The 20,493-nt window shown below is 38.9% G+C and overlaps 1 protein-coding gene across 4 annotated transcripts in view; it reads right to left on the bottom strand.

Annotated features, from left to right (window-relative positions):
• Acyp2 (acylphosphatase 2) overlaps window positions 1-20,493 on the bottom strand; it is a 137,569-nt gene that overhangs the window by 106,186 nt on the left and 10,890 nt on the right. For all 4 annotated transcript variants that reach the window (XM_034509417.2, XM_076937960.1, XM_076937961.1 and 1 more), the window contains exons 2-3: window positions 13,107-13,123; window positions 11,616-11,725 (exon numbers count right to left, since the gene is read on the bottom strand). In XM_034509417.2, coding sequence (XP_034365308.2) covers window positions 11,616-11,725; window positions 13,107-13,123 — 127 coding nt within the window. The remainder of the gene's footprint in view (window positions 1-11,615; window positions 11,726-13,106; window positions 13,124-20,493) is intronic.

The following is a 20,493-nucleotide window of genomic DNA, read 5'->3' as shown; positions in this document are numbered from 1 at the left end:
AAACTGAGAGAATCTTGGTAATAAAAAAAAAATTAGGAATGCAAATAAGAACTACAGAGGCAAGCTTCACCAAGAGATGGAAAAGGGAATCTTAGGCACTGAAGATATGATAGAAGAAACTGATAGATTAGTCAAAGAAAAATGTTAAATCTAAAAGTTCCTGATCTAAAACATCCAGGAAATCTATGAAAAGACCAAACCTAAGAATAATAAGAATAGAGGTAGGAGAAGAATCTCAGCTCAAAGGCCCAGAAAATGTTTTCAACAAAATCACAGAAGAAAATTTTCTTAACTTGAAAAAGGAGATGCCTAACAAAGGTACAAGAAGCATACATGCTAGGTGGTGGTGGTGTACTACTTTACTCTCAGCATTCGGGAGGCAGCGGCAGGCAGATCTCTGTGAGTTTGAGGCCAGCCTGGTCTACAAAGCAAGTTCCAGGACAGCCAGGAGTGTTACACAGAGAAACCCAGCCTCAGAAAAATAAATAGAGGAAAGAAAGAAAGAAAGAAAGAAAGAAAGAAAGAAAGAAAGAAAGAAAGAAAGCCATACAGAACAAATAGAGTGGAGTAGAAAAGAAATTCCCCTGCCAAATAATTACCATATATATACAGAATATACAGAACAAAAAAAGAATATTAAAAGCTGTAAGAGAAAAAGAACAAGTAACATATAAAGGCAGACCTATTAGAATTATACCTGACTTCTCAGTGGAAACACCAAAAGCAAGAAGAGCATGAAAAGATGTGCTACAGACTCTAAGAGGTCACAGATGCCAGTCAAGATTACAATACCCAGCAAAATGTTCAATCACCATGGATGTAGAAAATAAAATATTCCATGATAAAGAAAAATTTAAACAATATCTATCTACAAATGCAGCCCTACAGAAGGTGCTAGAAGAAAAACTCTAACCAAAGGAGGTTAGCTACACCCATGAAAACACGGGAAATAAATAATCTTATATCAGCCAAATCAAAAGAAGGGAAGCACAAATTCCCTCCTCCCTTCCTCCTCTTCTTCTTCCTCCTCCTCCTCCTTTTTCCTCTCTCTCTCTCTCTCTCTCTCTCTCTCTCTCTCTCTCTCTCTCTCACACACACACACACACACACACCTGTTCAAACATGGTCAAAAGAATAATGCATGGTGAACAATGCCTTGGGAGTAACTGTGAGAGAGGCTCCAGGAAAAAAGGCAGAGGGCCTTTTACCTCGGGTGCATTTTGTTCCCTGGATTGTTTTTGGATGTGATTTTGTGCCTCCTGTGACAAACATTTACATTGAATTTATAAGACATATTTATTCTTGTTGGATATCAAATCATAGCTATAGAACCCACTCTAGTTAGTGTATCCTGAATCTGGATATGGCATGGTCTTCTGCCTTGCTTGGTGCCTTCTGAGATATAATCTATAGTAGATGCCAGGAAATTGTGTTTAAATTGGTCTGTCCTGGGAAAATTCTGGGAATACTAATATTTAGTATGTACTTACTGACATTTATTTACATGTTTGTCTGATCGTGTTTTTGGAACTCAAGCAATCTTCCTTGGATCATTGATTTCTTTGTTTCATTCATGTACAAAAGTGCATCAAAACTGAAGTAAGATTGTCTACAGCATTAGACTATATAGTCCACCCCATTCTTTCAGGTCCACAGATCCCAGGTCCAGAAAGTCTACATAGGTCTATACACTACCACCACCAGTACCAACAACAACATAACAGGAATTAACAATCATTAGTGTTTGTATTTCTCAATATCAATAGACTCAATTCCCTAATAAAAAGACACAGATTAACAGATGGATATAAAAGCAGGACTCATCCTTCTGCTGCATACAAGAAACACACCTCAGTATCAAGGATAGCCATTACCTTAGGGTAAATGATTAGAAAAAAGATATTCTAAGCAAATAGACCTAAGAAGCAAGCCATTTTAATATCTAACAAGATAGACTTCAAACCAAAATTAATCAAAAAAATATAAGAAAGGACATTACATATTCATGAAAGGAAAAATCTACCAAGATGACATTTCAGTTCTATAACATCTATACACCAAACCCAAGGGCAATCATCTTTGCAAAGAAAATATCACAACAGCTTAAATTACACATTGACCCTCACAAACTGATACTGGGAGACTTTGATATTCCACTTTCACCAATTGTCAGGGCATCCAGACAAACACTAAATAGAGAATGCTGAAGCTAACTGAGGTTATAAACCAAATGAACCTAACAGATATTTACAGAACATTTCACTCAAACATGAAAGAATATACCTTCTTCTCAGCACATCGCAGAACTTTCTCCAAAATTTGACCATATACTCAGGCAAACCAAGTCTCAATAGATGTAAGAAAATTGAAATAACCCCCTGCATCCTTTCAAACCACCATGGATTAAAGCTGGATATCAACAACAAAATAACAGAAAGCTTATGAAATCATAGAAATAACTATCTACCGAATAAAAATGGGTCAAGATGAAAATAAAAAATGAAATAAAAAACTTTCTAGAATTCAATGAAAATGAATACACAACATACCCAAATTTATTTAACACAATGACAATGGCGCTAAGAGGCCATAGCACAAAATGCCTATATAAAAGAGAGAGAGAGAGAGAGAGAGAGAGAGAGAGAGAGAGAGAGAGAATGAGAGAATGAGGGAGAGACCTAATGCTGACAACTTAATAACACACCTGAAAACTTTAGAACAAAATAAGTAAGCATACCCAAGAGAAGTAGACATCAAAAATAATCAAACTAAAGGCTGAAATCAATAAAATAGAAACAAAAAGAATAATATAAACAATCAATGAAACAAAGAGCTGGCTCTTTGATAAAATCAGCAACATAGATAAACCCTTATCTAAAGTAACTAAAAGACATACAGAGAATATTCAAATTATTAAAATCAGAAATGAAATGAATACACAACATACCCAAATTTATTTAACACAATGAAAATGGTGCTAAGAGGCCAATGAAAGGGGGATATAATAACAGACACCAAGGAAATCCAAAGAATCATTAGATCATACTTTAAAAATCTATACTCTACCAAATTGGAAAATCTAAAAGAAACCTATAACTTTCTCAATAAATACTACATACCACAGTTAAATCGAGATCAGATAAACAATTTAAATAGACTTATAGCCCCTAGAGAAATAGAAACAGTCACTAAAATTCTCCTAACCAAAAAAAAAAAAAAAAAAAAAAAAAACTTCAGGGCCAGATGGTTTTGGCACAGAATTCTACTAGGCTTTCTAAGAAGAGTTAATGCCAATACTCCTCAAATTATTCCACAAAATCAAAACAGAAGAAATATTGTCCAATTCATTTTATAAAGCCACAGTTACTCTAATACCCAAACTACATAATGGCTCAATAAAGAAAAAAAATTAAAGACTAATTTCCCTTATGAACACAGATGCCAAAATATTCAATAAAATAATTGCAAACAAAATCCAAAAATACACCAAAGACATCATTCACTGTCCACTCTCTCCATATGTACTCAGTACCAGTAGTTGACATTCTAGAGCAGTAAGACAACTAAAGGAGATCAAAAGGTTCCAAACTGGAAAGGAAGAAGTCAAAGAATCATGATTCAGAGATGATATGATAGTAAACATAAATGACCCCAAAAATTCTACCAGGGAACACCTACAGCTGATAAACACCTTCAGCAAAATGACAGGGTACAAGTTCAACTAAAACAATTCAGCAACCCTCCTATACACAGATGACAAACCAGCTGCAAAAAATAAATAAATAAATAAATCAGAGAAACAATAGCCTCAAATGATATAAAATATCTAAGGGTAACTCTGACCAAGCAAATGAAAGACCCATGTGATAAAAACTTCAGGTCTTTGAAGAAAGAAATTTAAAAGATATTAGATGCTATCTTTTGATCTCCCATGCTCATGGATTAGTAGAATTGACATGGTATTAATGGCTATCCTACCAAAAGCAATCTACAAATTCAATGCAATTCCCATCCAAACTCCAACACAATTCTTTACAGACCCAAGGACAATTCTCAATTTCATATGAAAAAAAAAAAAAAAAAAAACCCACCACCACCACAAAACCAAGAAACCCAGGACAGCTAACATAATCTTGAGCAGTAAAAGAACTGATGGAGGTATCACCATACCTGATTTTAAGCTGCATTACAGAGAAATAGTAACAAACACTTCATGGTATTGGCATAAAAATAAACATATTGATCAATGTAATTGAATTGAGGATTCAGATATAAATCCATACACCTATGGACACCTGATATTTTTTTATAAGTAAGCCAGAAATACACAATGGAAAAAAAGAAAGCATCTTCAACAAATGGTACTAGTCAAACTAGATATCTACTCATAGAAAGCACAAATAAATCCATATTTATCACCCTGCACAAAACTCAAGTCTAAGTAGTCAAAGCCCTCAACATAAAACCAGACACAATGAACCTGATAGAAGAGAAAGTAGAAAGAAAATTGCCTTGAACTCACTGGGACAGGAAAAAGCTTTCTGAACAGAACAATGGGCAGGCACTAGATCAACAATTAATAAACAGGACCTCATGAAACTGAAAAGTTTCTGTAAGGCAAAGGACACCATCGATTGGACAAAGAAGCAGCGTGCAGAGTGGGAAGAAAATTTTACGAACTCCACATCCAGTAGAGGGCTAATATCCAACATACATAAAGAATTCTAGAAACTAGATACTTAAAAAAACCAAATAATCCAATTAAAATGAGGTACAGATCTAAACAGAAATTCTCAATAGAGGAATCTCAAATTTCTGAGAAACACTTAAATGCTCAACATCCTTAACTATCAGGGAAATGCAAATTAAAACTACTTTGATATTCCATCTTACACCTGTCAGGATGAATAAGATCAATAACACTTGTGACAGCTCACGCTGGCGCTGGCGAGGATGTGGAGCAGGAGGAACTCTCCTCCACTGCTGGTGGGAGTGCAAACTTGTACAACCACTATGAAGATTGATATGGTGGTTCCTCAGAAAGCTAGGAATAGTTCTACCTCAACACCCAGCTATCCCACTCCTGGGCATCTACCCAAAGGACACTCCATCCTACCACAAGGACACTTGCTCAACCATGTTCATAGCAGCTTTATTCGTAATAGCCAGAAACTGGAAACAACCGAGATGCCCCTCAGGTAAAGAATGGATGAAGAAAATGTGATAGGGCCAGGTGGTGGTGGCACATGGCTTTAATCCCAGGTAGAGGCAGGTGGAACTCTGTAAATCTGAAGCTAACATGGTCTCAGAGCAAGTTCCAGGACAGCCAAAACTACACAGAGAAACCCTGTCAAGAAAGGGAAGGAAGGAAGGAAGGAAGGAAGGAAGGAAGGAAGGAAGGAAGGAAGGAAGAATGTGGCATATTTACACTAGGAGTGTTAGCATTTTTTTTAAAAAAAAATGACATCATGAAATTTGCAAGCAAATACATGGAACTTGGAAAACAATCATTCCAAATGAGGTAGTCAAAAATATAAATATGGTACGCTACTATATATGGATATTAGCCATTAAATAAATGGTGTCATAAAATTTGAAATGGATGCAACTACAAAAAAAAAAAAAAATCATCTTGAATGAAGTAACCCAGGTCCAGAAAGACATATGGTATGTATTCGCCTATAGCTACAATCCACAGACCCAGAGAAGTTAGGTAAAGAGGAGGGCTCTGTCAGAGCTGTATGGATCTCCCTGAGAAAAGGAAATAAAACACATTCTTCAGGTGGACTGGGGGCAGGTAGAAAAGTGAGCGGGAGGGAGCAGGCTGGAAGGAGGATGAAGAGAGAGAGCACAGGGAGAAGCAGCTGGAATTGGGAGGGGGCCTTTGGAGGGGAGTGGTGTGGAGGCCTCGTGGAGTGGAAACTTCCTGGAATCTGAGACTGAGCCTAGTGAGAGCCACTACTCACTTGTGCCCTAGGTATTAGTACTACCCCACAGTAGTAAAGGATACAGAGTCTGAACCGGCTAACTTTTGTAGCCAGACAAGGCTTCCAGTGGTGGGACTGGGATACACTCATTGAGTTGTTGGTGGAGGAGGTTTCATGGAGATCCCTAAACAACCCAGGCTGATGCTAGGACAGAAGGTTGCTCTCTGAAAACTTACAGCAAGGTCCCAATGTAGGAGGCAACATCCACACAGGGCACTGAACATACAGAGGTCATGCTAGTGTGGGAGTAGTCTACACTCCTATGATCTAGCCTCTCTGGCATGAGAATGTACTCTGCAAGTCATGAAATGAGAGGCCTGGACACCAACTCAGCTACAAAACCCTCCACCTACAATCCGCCCTGACTGCAAGATGTAGTAGGGCAGCGGAGGAGCAGAACTTGTGGGAGTGACCAACCAATAGTTGGCTTAACTTGAGGCCACCAGAGAGCCCATGCTTGATGCTGCTTGGATGGTCAGGAACCAAACACTGGATAGCCCAGAGACCTAGTGTAAAACCAATCATGACTGGCAACAAACAAACAACACAGATTATGATTCACACATCAGTGCCTTGCCCAGTCATCCTTATTAGGGGCTTCCTCCAGTAGCAGACAGAAGCAGATGCAAACACTCACAGCCAGACATTATGCAGACAGAGTCTAAATTGGAGGTCTCCATCAAGTCCCAACCCCCAGATATAGGAAATTTTGTCAAAGAGGGTGAGGAAAGAATGTAGGGGTCAGAGGGGATTGAGAACATGGCCCACCTAATTAGCTAAGCAGAGCTTACATGGGCTCACAAAGACTGAAACACAAGCACAGGGCCTGCAGGCTCTATACCAGGTCCTCTATATAGACTACAGCCGTTAGCTTGGTGCTTCTGTGGGACTTCTGACAGTGAGAGCATGCGTATCTCTGACTCTTCTGCTTGCTCTTGAGACTCTTTCCCTGCTATTGGGTTGTGTTGTCCAGCTTCAGAGTGAGGGCTTTTGCCTTGTCTTATTGCATTGTTTTGCTCTGTTTGGCTGTCATCTCTTGGAGGCTTGCACTTTTCTGAAGAGGAAACAGGGAGAGTGGATCTGGCGAAGAGGGGAGGTGGGGAGCTGAGTGGAGTGGAGAGAGCGTAAACAGTGGTTGTAATGTAGCATATACAAGAAGAATCTATTTTTAATAAAAAAGAAAATAAATATCAAAAAAGAAAGAAAGAGAAAAAGAAAGTAGGTTTAAAAAACAAAAACAAAACAAACAACCAGTGGGAACTGGAGTGACAGCTGAGCCCTTAAGAATACTGGCTGCTCTTGGAGAAGACCCAAGTTGGGTTCCCAAGCTTCACAGGTCCTTAACTCCAGTTCCCAAGGGACCCAATGCCCTCTTCTGGCCAGTAAAGGCACTGCATACACATGTTTTGTTCTGTTTTGGTTTTCCTTTTTTCTTTCTTTCTTTTTTATTGGATATTTTCTTTATTTACATTTTAAATGTTATCCCCTTTCCCTGTTCACCTCCCTATAAACCCCCTGTCCCATCCCCCTCCCTCTGCTTCTATGAGGGTGTTCCTCCACCCACCCACACACTCCTGCCTCCCTGCCCTGGCATTACCCTTCACTAGGGCATCAAGCCTTCACAGGACCAAGAGCCTCTCCTCCCACAGATGCCCGACATGGCCATCCTCTGCTACATAACAAGGCTGGAGCCATGGGTCGCTCCATTTGTACTCTTTGGTTGGTGGTTTAGTCCCGGTTGGAATTGTTCTTCCTATGGGGTTGCAAACCCCTTCAGCTCCTTCAGTCCTTTCTCTAACTGGTCCACTGGGGACCTATTAGGGACCCCAAGCTCCGTACAATGGTTGGCTGGGAGCATCTGCCTCTGTATGTCAGGCTCTGGTAGACCCTCTCAGGAGACAGCTATATCAGCCTCCTCTCAGCACGCACTTCTTGGCATCCACAATAGTGCCTGGGTTTGGTGACTGTTTATGGGATGGATCTCCAGGTGGGGCAGTCTCTAGATGGCTTTCCCTTAGTCTCTGCTCCACATTTTGTCTCTGTATTTCTTCCTGTGAATATTTTGTTCCACCTTCTAAGAAAGACTGAAGCATCCACACTTTGATCTTTCTTCTTGAGTTTCATGTGGTCTGTGAATTGTATCTTGGGTATTCCAAGCTTTTGGACTAATAACGACTCATCAGTGAGTACATACCATGTGTGTTCTTTTGTGATTGGTTACCTCATTCAGGATGATATTTTCTAGTTCCATCCATTTGCCTAAGAATTTCATGAAGTCATTGTTTTTAATAGCTGAGTAGTACTCCATTGTGCAAATGTACCACATTTTCTGTATCCATTCCTCTGTTGAAGGACATCTGGGTTCTTTCCAGCTTCTGGCTATTATAAATAAGGCTGCTATGAACACAATAGAGCATATGCCCTTGTTATATGTTGGAGCATCTTCTGGGTATATGCCCAGAAGTGGTATAGCTGGGTTTTCAGGTAGAACTATTTCCAATTTTCTGAGGAACCACCAGACTGATTTCCAAAGTGGTTGTACCAACTTGCAATCCCACCAACAATGGAGGAGTGTTCCTCTTTCTCCACATCCTTGACAGCATCTTCTATCACCTGAGTTTTTGATCTTAGCCATTCTGACTGGTGTGAGGTGGTATCTCAGGGTTGTTTTGATTTGCATTTCCCTGATGGCTAGGATGTTGAACATTTCTTTAGGTGCTTCTTGGTCATTCAATATTCCTCAGTTGAGGATTCTTTGTTTAGCTCTGTACCCATTTTTAATAGGGCTATTTGATTCTCTGGAGTTTAACTTCTTGAGTTCTTTGTATATATTGGTTATAAGCCATCTATCTAATGTATGATTGGTAAAGATCTTTTCCCAATTTATTGGTTGCTGTTTTGTCCTATTGACAGTGTCCTTTGCCTTACAGTGTTTTTTGCAATGTTATGAAGTCCCATTTGTCTATTGTTGATCTTAGAGCATAAACCATTGATGTTCTGTTCAGGAAATTTTACCCTGTGCCCATGTGTTTGAGGCTCTTCCCCACTTTCTCCTCTATTAGTTTCAGTGTATCCGGTTTTATGTGGAGATCCTTGATCCACTTGGACTTGAGCTTTGTTCAAGGAGTTAAGAATGGATTGATTTGCATTCTTCTACGTGCTGAACCAGTTGAACCAGCACCATCTGTTTAAAATGCTGGCTTTTTTTCCACTGGATGATTTTAGCTCCTTTATGACCACAGGTGTGTGGGTTCATTTCTGGGTCTTCAATTCTATTCCATTGCTCTTCCTGCCTGTCTCTGCACCAATACCATGCAGGTTTTTTCCCCCCACTATTGCTCTGTAATACAGCTAAAGATCAGGGATGGTGATTCCCCCCAGAAGTTCTTTTATTGTTGAGAACAGTTTTCAAGGGCTGGAGAGATGGCTCAGTGGTTAAGAGCACTGACTGCTCTTCCAGAGTCCTGAGTTCAAGTCCCAGCAACCACATGGTGGCTCACAACCACACCAATGGGATCTGATGTCCTCTTCTGGTGTGTCTGGAGTTCAGTGACAGTGTACTCACAGACATAAAATAAATTTTTAAAAATCTTTAAAAATTAAAATAAAAAGAGAATAGTTTTCACTATCCTGGGGTTTTTTGTTATTCCAAATGAATTTGTAAATTGCTCTTTCTAACTCTATGAAGAATTGAGTTAGAATTTTGATGGGGATTGCATTGCATCTGTAGATTGCTTTCAGTAAGATGGCCATTTTTACTATATTAATCTTGACATACATGGAGGCAAAAACTCATTCACAAAAAAGAAACCAAGAAAGATTAGAGGGTGTAGATAATGTGGACTTGGAGAAAGTATGTCACTGGGAGTGGGCTTTGAGGTTTCAAAAGTCCATGCCAAGCACAGTAGCTCCCTAAATCCTGCTGCCTGCAGCTCAGGATGTAGCTCTCAGCTACTTGTCCAACACCACATCAACCTGCCTGCCTGTTACCACTCTTCCTATCATGGTGATAATGGATAAAAATCTCTGAAACTATAAGCAAGTTCCAATTAAATGCTTTTCCATTTATAAGTTACCTTGGTCATGGTGTCTATTCCTAGTAATAGAACACTAATAGAAGGAACAGTACAGTTTTATACATAAATACAAATACATAGCATACACAAATAAATTAGAAATCTAAGAGTTGAGTCATTATAAACTTACTGACTGTCAAATGAGAACATGTTACTGACAGTGTGACTGAGTCCAGTGAGTAATGATAAATGAGATATTAATTACAAATATATACTTTAAGGAGACTATAGAAATGGCTCAGTGGTTAAGAAGACTAGTCACTCTTCCAGAAGTCCAAGATTGGTTCCCAGGAACTACCTGGAGGCTCACAACAATGTACAACTCCAGTTCTAGTGGATCCAACCCCCTCCTCTGGCATCCTTGGCACCAGGAATGCACATGATATACAGGTATACATTCATGCAAAACACCTGTACACATAAAATAATGAAATAATTTTAATGTACACTTAAACATTTGTGAGTAAAGAAGAAGCTATTGAAGGCCTCTGGGACAGGTTCCAATCAGGGGAAGGAAACAGGAAGAGCAGGTGACTCACTAGCTTTACCTTCATATTGCTCCATCCTGCTACCATGCTTTTCACAAGAAAAAATATTTTTTCATAAGAAAAAATATTACTTTTGAAATATGAAAACAGTAAAAATAAGGGTAATATAAACTTATATAAGTTATAAGTAAAAATATAAACTATTGATTTAGTACCTAACTCATAGAGTTTGTTGCAAAGACTATGTATAATAATTCATGCCAAGTGGTAACCATGAAGCTGACAAGTCAAAGCCTTTGAAAATGATGTTATGTGGCTCAGGCCACTGTCACCCCACTGTTAAGTGTGTGGTTCAGGCCACTGTCACCCCACTGCTAAGTGTATGGCTCATGTCACTGTCACCCCACTGCTAAGTGTGTGGCTCAGGTCACTGTCACCCCACTGCTAAGTCTGCTGCTCTTCTTTAGACCTTGAGGGCTTGTGTTACAGCAACAGTAGCACCCATTAAACAATTCTATTATGTAAAAATGAAACTGAAATCAGATAAACATTGCACAATAGAAAAGAGATGGCAAGCTGAGCAGTGGTGGCGCATGCCTTTAATCCCAGCACTTGGGAGGCAGAGGCAGGCAGATTTCTGAGTTCGAGGCCAGCCTGGTCTACAGAGTGAGTTCCAGGACAGCCAGGGCTACACAGAGAAACCCTGTCTCGAAAAACAAAAAACAAAACAAAAAAAAAAAAAGAACCAAACTATCAAAAGGCACTATGCTCAGTCCTAACATTTGAAATGATGAATACTTGGGTCCTGGATATGGACCCCATATTGGGAAAGACTTGAGAGGACAGATTGGTTAGCAATACAACAGCTCTTCTTGAACCCTGCCCAAGAGGAAAAAGTCTATTCCCAACAAAGAAGTGTCACCTTAACTGTGGGCTGCCTACAAATACTCCAACCTATTATAATCCATGAGAACTGAATCTGGCCATCAGTATTGCTACCAGAGAAAATCAAAATATGAAAACAGCTTCATAAATGTTGTAGACATGTTGGTCTTACTACTCACATGGAATTGACCTTTTCTTCGGGGCCTTGTACTTGACCTGTCACTGTGCCTTTTCTTGTGTTCTTCACCCAGCCAACCAGACCTCTTTTCTTAGCTTCTCCTTCTGTGTACTGGTTTCAGGAAAAAACAAGAGAGGTCAAGTCCATCATTAGAAGTCTATACTCATAACACAACTCTAATATTCAGAAACTGCCAACCTTGTAATATTTATTTATTTATTTATTTATTTTCTAAAATGTAGTTTATGAACTGCAGAGATGGCCCTGTGGTTAAAAATGCTAGATGCTCTTGCAGAGGACTAGGGTTCAATTCCTAGCACCTACATGGTTGCTAATAACCAAGTATAATTCATATTCCAAGAGATCAAATGCCTTTTTTTGGCCTCTGTGGGTATTAAGTATGCAAGTAGTACATACATACACATGCAGGCAAAGGACTAGTACATTAAAATAAAATAAAATAAAATAAAATAAAATAATCCCATGCAGTTATATAGCTAACCTACAGTGATCCCACTAAATAGTGCAATTAAGATCAGTGCAATTAGAGAAAACAGAACAACAGTGAGAGTTGTTTCAGAAATAGTTTCTATTACATTTCTCAGATCTATAAAATGCTGTTGTGTTTTCCTCACATCCACTAATGATGAATTACATTGCTAATCTGGGCTTCAAAGTCTGATGAACCCAAGATTCTCAATCATTTTTTTTTTAAATATCAGTTTGTGATCAACATAAAATACATACAGGCAGAAATGGACACTGAATCATTTCAAAGGTTCCAATAAAAATAGAAATGATTTTAATAATAAAATCAAGCCATCAAGAACACCAAGGGCTAGCACACAGTCAAAGGATTATTATAAGTTGACCATAAACTAATGCAGCGGCCAGTCTGAAAATCAAGAAAATAATGAAAATGGGGACAATGGACTGTTAAGAACAGAAATATTCTGAAATATAGAAGATTGACTGATGGGGACATGGCGGGACTCTCAGGGTTAGCAACCAGAGATCTAAATAGCAATGCCAAGCTCAGAAAATAAAACCTATATTTAACTTTTAAGGAAGGGGTATTTTTAAAATAAAACTAAAAGTGTGTGGAGGGGGTTACTGATAAAATGTACAACACTAGCACCCCCTCACTTTACAGTGAGAGATGTGCCCCTGGCCCAAGAGGGATTCTATCTAGAACACAGGAGAGAACCCATAATTTTTATCTAAGTACACTTAGACAAATGCCTAGTTAGAACCACTTGCCAGAATACTTTTGAAATTCATAGAAAATGCTAACTAAAACCAAGGAAGGCTGTAATAAAACTTTAAAGGCACTTTTAATAAAAATCACAATCAGTAATTTCATGAAAATATCAGTTGTCAAGACAGGATACAAGAAGTAGGTTAGAACTGGGTAGAAAACAGCTTTATGATTAAACTCAAAAGTTTTTTTTTTTTTAAAGAGGTATGAAAATAAGAAACATATATCACTTACCATTCTGAAGCAAACACCTGAATGAAAGGAAAGAAAGAAATGTCAGCTCGTTTGCCTTTTACAAATGATGCATTTTCTGCCATAACTTGCCTCAACTAAAGGGCAAATAGCAAAATGAACGAAACCTTCCGTATCTGAATGTACTGAGTGGAGCTTCTTAAAAATAATTTTCTTTTAAAATAAAGACTTTTTTGGACAAATGTTTGAAACCAAAGTATATAATGAGATGCTGACTTATACTTTCATCATGTTTTAAAACATTTATTTAAAACACAATTGACCTGGTGGTACAGGCCTGTAACCCTGGCTACTTGAAAGGCTGAGACAGAAGGATGACAAGTTTAAGTCCAGCCTAGGCAACACAGAGAATTCAAGACCAACCTGGGCAACTTTGTCAGATAATAAGGATAAGAACAGAGAAGAGGTCATCTATGCATGCAGCTCAATGATACATTTCCCCAGCATGTATAAAGCCCTAGAAGTCCCTGATTCCACAAAACTGAATTAATTAATGAGTTAATAAACAGTTGAGAGAGAATAGGTGACATAAAATTTACTTTACCCCAGTTTTTAGAATTTATTTTTTTAAATAGAAGAAGTAAATTCAACTTTAAATAGTTTAAATTGTTTCTAGTTATAGCCAGAATCCAGAAATGAGATATGTTTGACCACAGCTGGGCTTCCAGAACCCCATCGTTAATGGAAATTAGTGCCAAGGAGAATGATCCCTGTAGACTCTCTGGTGTAGCTGATCTTACAAGCAGTGTGGATCATGTGGTTGGGTGGTATTGTTCATGTTAGTTATGTTTTCTCTTTCTAGACTATGACAGAGGTGTTCCACTTGGGGTTTGGGGATGTGGCTCAGTGGCAAGGCACTAGTGTAGCATGCTTGAGGAGCTGGGTTCCATCTTCAGTGACGTGGCTGCACTTGTATATAGATACAGACACACATCCACAAAAGGAATGCTAGCAATTTTATAACTCATGTTTTATATCTACAACCAAACAGTGATACAGGGAGACCTGGGTTGTTAATGGGAATGAAACAAGATGCTAGACCGTTCCAATTATCAAAGATGTATCCTGAAGACTTGGATCCATGACAGAAGGCCTGCTACATCTGTCCTAGAAACTATAATGATCCTAAACAACCCATCTCAGGTCATCCTCCCAAACTGCAAATAGCAAGATAATTGATCAGTTATCCTAGGATCCCCACATATGTACCATGGCATGTATACTCACAAACATACATAAAATAAGTAAACGTAAATATTTTTTTAAAGTACCAGCCTGAACTATAAGTAAAAAAATAAAATAAAACCCTACACACACATACTACCACTACCACCACCACCACCACCACCACCACAGAAGGTCCACACAATAGAATACTACTCAACAGTAAAAAAGAACACAAGTATCACCACGTACTTGTATAAGGACCAAACGCTATATGCTAAGCAAACGAAGCCAAACTTATACATAATGTATAATTACATGCTGGAACGGCAAAGCTACAAAGACTGAAAACAGATTGTCTGTTGCCAAGGCCTGGGAGGGAAGGGAGTGCTACCAAGAGGTTCAAGGGAACTTTCTGGGGTCATGGGGCTATTATCTGAACGGTGCTGGTGATCCCATGACCTCACACATGCCAAAAGAAACTGAGTGTAAAAAAGAAGAAATATTACCAATTGTAAATTATGGCTTGGTAGAAAACAATTAGGACAATTTCCATTGGGAAATCACCTCCAAGGAGGTGAGAAGATAGAGCTTGCACACAAAAGTAGACCTTAGGTAGGAGCCTGTGAAAGCTCAGAAAGGTGTTTGATAAATCTGTGGTGTCTCCTGATGACAGTAGACTGTAGAATCAAATGAATGGGACAAAAAGAGCAGTAAGGGAGTGAAGACAGTGTAATGTCACCAGTGGAATTTTCTGAGACTATAAAAATATTTTTAAAATGCATGTAGAGTGTGGAGGAATGATGTATGTGAAGAACTGATGAGAAGAGCCAGAAGGCAATCTGTTATCCATGGAGGGGAAGATGCAGAAAGCCACACTGTAGTTGGATGGCACAAGCCAGGTGCCTTAGAATACAGCTGCATGTTAGAATACAGCGCATGCTTATCAAGCGCACAGAGGACAGCTCCAGGCTGTGTTGAACATACTTCTCTGAGCTGTTCAACCTAACAACCCCGTGTATGAGCACTGTGAAAGGAAAGGCCACGAGCAACCAAAGTAAAAAGGACATGGAGGAGTGGGGTTTGGTCAGGGATCGAGCAGAGCCCTAACATGCACGAGGCCCCAGGTTCAAGCCTCAGCATCATGAAAAGACATTTTAAAAGTGACATGATTTCTTTCTTATGTAAGGCAGAGTCTACAAACCACCAGTCACTGGGAGTTTTCTTAAAGACATCACTTCAGACTTACAAAACTCTGTGCCTAGAATCTAGGGAATCCACTCTTATACAGTAAAACATGCAGCCAGTAGCTGGTTTGAGGGAGGCTTGAAAAGGGTTTCCACTTCAGGTTGAGAGTCACATTACAGGACAGGTATGGAGTCCAGCAGTACAGCATTTGGCTATCAAGGTCAAGCCCTAGTTCAAGGGTCAAAGACCCTGGGCTCAAGCCCTAGCGATGGCTTCCCATCAGAGTAGTTCAGCTGGTATGGATGAGAAATCATATGCTCACTTGTCAAGCCTGCCTCACTAGCTTGCAAATCAATAGTGCACAAGGAGCCTTGGATGATGGAGGGCTAATCTCCTGTACCCTATCATGACCTGGTGTTGGATCTGTCCAGGTGACCTGGCAGCTCAGGCTGTTCCTTCCACCCTTAATACTTACCTCCCTAGAAATGGAGTCCATGTCACTTCTTGCCCTAACAAAGAGCAGCATCCTTTTGGTATTTATGAACAACAAGGACAAATGAAGGCTTATAATTCAAACAGGGGCTGAGAAGATGTCTCAGTCAGTAAAATGTTTGCTAGACAAGCAAGAAGACCAGAGTTTGGATCCTCAGCACCCGTGTATCCCATTCACATCTGCAAACCCAGCTCCAAGAGGAACAGAGACAAGAGGACCACTAGAGCTTGTCGCAAAAGACAGACGGTGACAAAGAAGAAAATAAATATTTTCATCAGTCCTCCATGTGTGCACACATGTACAATACATTCATACATATAAATAAACAAATCCTTTAAAAAAAAATAAGAGAGAAGGTAATAGAGGAAGACACCTGACATCAACTTCTCCACACACACATACTCAAGTGAACATACATGTACATACATGTATACATATACCACACAGACATGCATTAGATAATGAATGGATGAGTGGATAGATAGGTGACAGATGGATGGATTGATTGATAGATAGATAGATAGATAGATAGATAGATATAGATGCTCATAGCTTAAAGCAAGGGAGTTTGAGGAATTGTTGTGTTGTTGTTGTTGTTGTTGTTGTTGTTGTTGTTGTTTTGTTATTTTGAGACAAGCACTCACCATGTAGCCCAGTCTGGTCTCACATTTAGTATGTAGCCCACATTGGCTTTGAACTTGTAATCTCCTCTTAGAAAAAAACTCTTAGGGACAGTTTTTAAAATTACTTTTTAAAACAACAAAGATATACCCAACTGATTAAGTGTTGTTTGGATAAAGAAATTATGTTATAATCTACAATAGATTATTTTAGATAAAACCTAAAAATTAAATAACTCAAATAGATTTAACAAGTATATAATTAAATATTAATTATTTATGCAACAAAAAATTAGTCTAATTCCAAGTACAAAGTATGAGACGAATATGCAAGACACAGTTGTCTCTGCATCTAGAACCTTAGAATATAGTAGGGAAAGTAGAACACCAAAGAGACAAAAACAGACCATAGACAGGGTGTTGTGGTTCTGTAATCTCAGAAGTGCAAGACATCCTTGACTATACAGCAAATTCAAGGCCAACCTGGGCTACAAGAAGACTCTGTTTCAAAAAGATAAATATAAATGAATATTCACAGCTGGGGCTAGGCATGGTAATGTATACCTGTAATCTTAGTACTTGGAAACAAAGGCAGGAGAATTGCTTTAAGTTCTAGGTCATCTTGGTCTATTCAGTGAGTTCTAGGCTAAGTAGGAATGAAGCCCCTACTTCAAAAAGGGAAAGTAGAGCTAGCAAAATGGTTCAGAAGCTAAGGGCAATTGCTGCCAAGCCTGATAACTTGAGTTTAATTCCCAAAACCCATATGGTGTTAGGAGATGACCAACTCCCACAAGTTGCCCTCTGACTGCAGTGTACACCCAAATAAATAAATAAGAAAATGGGAAAAAATAAAAATAAGGGGAAAAACAGTTCTAGCAATAATATCCATAAGCCTGGATACAAATGAGAGTTTATTGGACAGATAAACCAATCTTGGTGACTTTTGTACACACTCATTGAAAAATGAAGTTTCAAAATGATACATGTATAAAAATACCATCAGGAAACATGTTATTTTGTATGCTACTTTTTAAAATAAACTAATAATATTTAAATAAGTTTTTGAAAGTTCAGACATCATTCATGAGCAGTAGTTAGTATGCTGAGAGCAACAAGGTATTACAGATGGAACATGTGCTCAGAGGCCCAGAGCTAGGATTATCACACACAATTAAATGTGCAGAGCCACACACGGCCTCAGAAGATTATATCCCAGCCCCAAACTGTACCAAAGATTACTAAAGAACAGCTGGGTCACGCTCCAGCTGTTTCTAGAAGAAATTATGTTTTCCCCCAAGGTTTTTTTAATCTCTCAACTTACCTACCGCAAGAACTTCCCGGTCTCCCTGTATCCACTTACTCTTCACAGACTAGGTAAGGTGGTTTTCTTTCCTGAAGCAAAGCCAAATCCCTTCCTTCCCAAGTTTAAAACCCTGCAGTGATTCCTCATGATACTGAAAATAAAATGGATTGTGGCCACCACATTCTCCATGTCTTTGCCAACCTGCTACCTTTCAGTCTGCCATTCCCCTCTGTGGTACTTGACTAAAATTTACATGGCCCCCATAGGCTCATGGACTTGAACACTCGGCCCCTGATTGGTGCTATTTGGAAGGGGAAGTATGGAACCTTTAGGAGGTGCTGCCTTGCTGGAGATCGTATGTCACTGGGGTGGGATTTTTGGATTTATACTTGCTAGTTCACTCACTCTGCTTTGACTACTGCACTTCCACAGTTCCTGGATAGGCATGGCATACTGACTACCACAGGCCATTATACACACTTAGCAATTGATTTGTTTTATTTCCCATCTTCATAGTAAATGGTAAGTTCCATGAGGGCAACATCTTTCTGCTAGACCAGAACTCTGCACACAGGTGTTGCACAGGTACAAAAAAAAAAAAAAAAAAAAAAAAAAAAAAAGCTAGTTGAAGAATCCCTGTAACAATTCATTATAACTATACATACAGCCATATCAATTAGAATTTAACTTCACTTTCAACTTAAGGATGCTACATGTATTGTATTCAAAGTCTAGAATGAATCTTAAGAATTCTACACTGGCTGGGCGGTGGTGGCGCACGCCTTTAATCCCAGCACTTGGGAGGCAGAGGCAGGCGGATTTCTGAGTTCGAGGCCAGCCTGGTCTACAGAGTGAGTGCCAGGACAGCCAGGGCTACACAGAGAAACCCTGTCTCGAAAAACCAAAAAAAAAAAAAAAAAAAAAAAAAAAAAAAGAATTCTACACTGACTCTAGAAAAATCTTGCAAAAGTAATAAGAGACTGAATACATACTATATATCTGTGTGTATATTTAGATGTATATGCATGACATAAAAGATAGCAGAGAGTTACTAGATAATATCTATATTGATATTATCTAGGTATAGAACAATAGGTATATACATATATTGTACATAAATATGTACAATATATATATATATACACACACACACAAAAAAAAGCCTTTGAATTGGGAGTCTTATAAAACAGGATTTGGGGTAGTAAACTGAGCAAGATATAGTGGCTACTAATTTCCACTGGCTCTTTAATACTGATTTGTTGTAAATCTAAGCACATAAGTGAATTTGATTTAAACTCCCAAAGTTTTACATTTAAAAGAATTTGTAACTATGAATGGTAGGGACATACATACATGTACACATACACTCATGCACACATACACACATATATATCACACACATATACATATGTATGTGTGTGCACACATGTGTGTATACGTGTGTTTTAAAATAATATATGTATATATACATATATTAAAATAACTACAGGATCTATTTAAGAGACATAGTTCCAGTCCAGTTTCACACTACCTAACCAACTGTTCAACCCACGTCACTGCTCAAGCAGTGATATTTGGGGGGAAAAGAACAGTTGAATCATGTATGAAAGACGTGTTAAGTACTTAATAGATATTGAGGTTGTCTTGGTGGCATATCTAATGTTTGAGGGCTGAGACCATATGCTTGTTCTGTAGCATCTTTAAATGTTGATTATGTGTATCTATTATATGAGTGCTTGTGACAGTTTCTGCTACCTGCCTATACAAAACTCTGTCTCCCTTTCGTCCTAACAGAACTCTGATTTTTCACCTATGAGCAGCAAATGACCTGTATTTCCCAGTCTTCCCACCACTTACTTCATAGTGGTGGCCAGTGAGACAAGCTCAAGGCTTAGGAAAGCTCTTCCACAGGGTTTACAAAGAATATGTGATTAGAGTGTCAGCAGCCACAGGAAACCATGGGCCTGGGAGCTCACTTGCTAAGAGCTTTAATATGCCAGGAAACGGAGGGGAGAGGAGGAGATGGAATGAGAACCGGGAATGAGAAGTGGTCTTTGGGCAGAGGTAGTGTGAGGAAGCCGTAGAAATATTCTGGAACTACATAACAGCTTGAAATACCGAATATACTAAGAAAGAATACCGTTTGTTTAACATAATGTGAAAATGTGTCAATCTCTAAAGATCCTATAAAAATGGAAGAATAAAGACAAAACAGAACTGTGGTGTAGGCCTTTCTCTTTTACCTGAAGAACAAGGGATGTGCAGTGACTCATGTCATCATGCAGTGCCACATGGCTCATGCCCTGTCTAGTGCCCATGAGACAATGTACTGAATTTAATCTGCCATGCTGATCACTATAAAGCCCATTATATGCACGTACCAGGCACTTCTCCCAAACTCTGCTTTCTTTCTTCCCTGTCAATTTCAGAGAATGGAGGAGGATATTCGTTATTGGGCCCTTTATTTTAAATCCTTAGAAGGAATCTGTTAAGTAGTGTCTCAAGAGCCCCAGCTCAGCAGCGAGCCAGCCACACAGAAGTCATCAAAGTTTCACAGCCCATTTGAATCTTCTAGAATGTTTCCAAAAGGGCTGACCCCTA

The sequence above is a fragment of the Arvicanthis niloticus genome, chromosome 7, assembly GCF_011762505.2.
Source record: "Arvicanthis niloticus isolate mArvNil1 chromosome 7, mArvNil1.pat.X, whole genome shotgun sequence".
Lineage (NCBI taxonomy): Eukaryota > Metazoa > Chordata > Mammalia > Rodentia > Muridae > Arvicanthis > Arvicanthis niloticus.
Note: the sequence above shows the minus strand (reverse complement) of the source record. Positions and strands in the feature narration are given on the sequence as shown.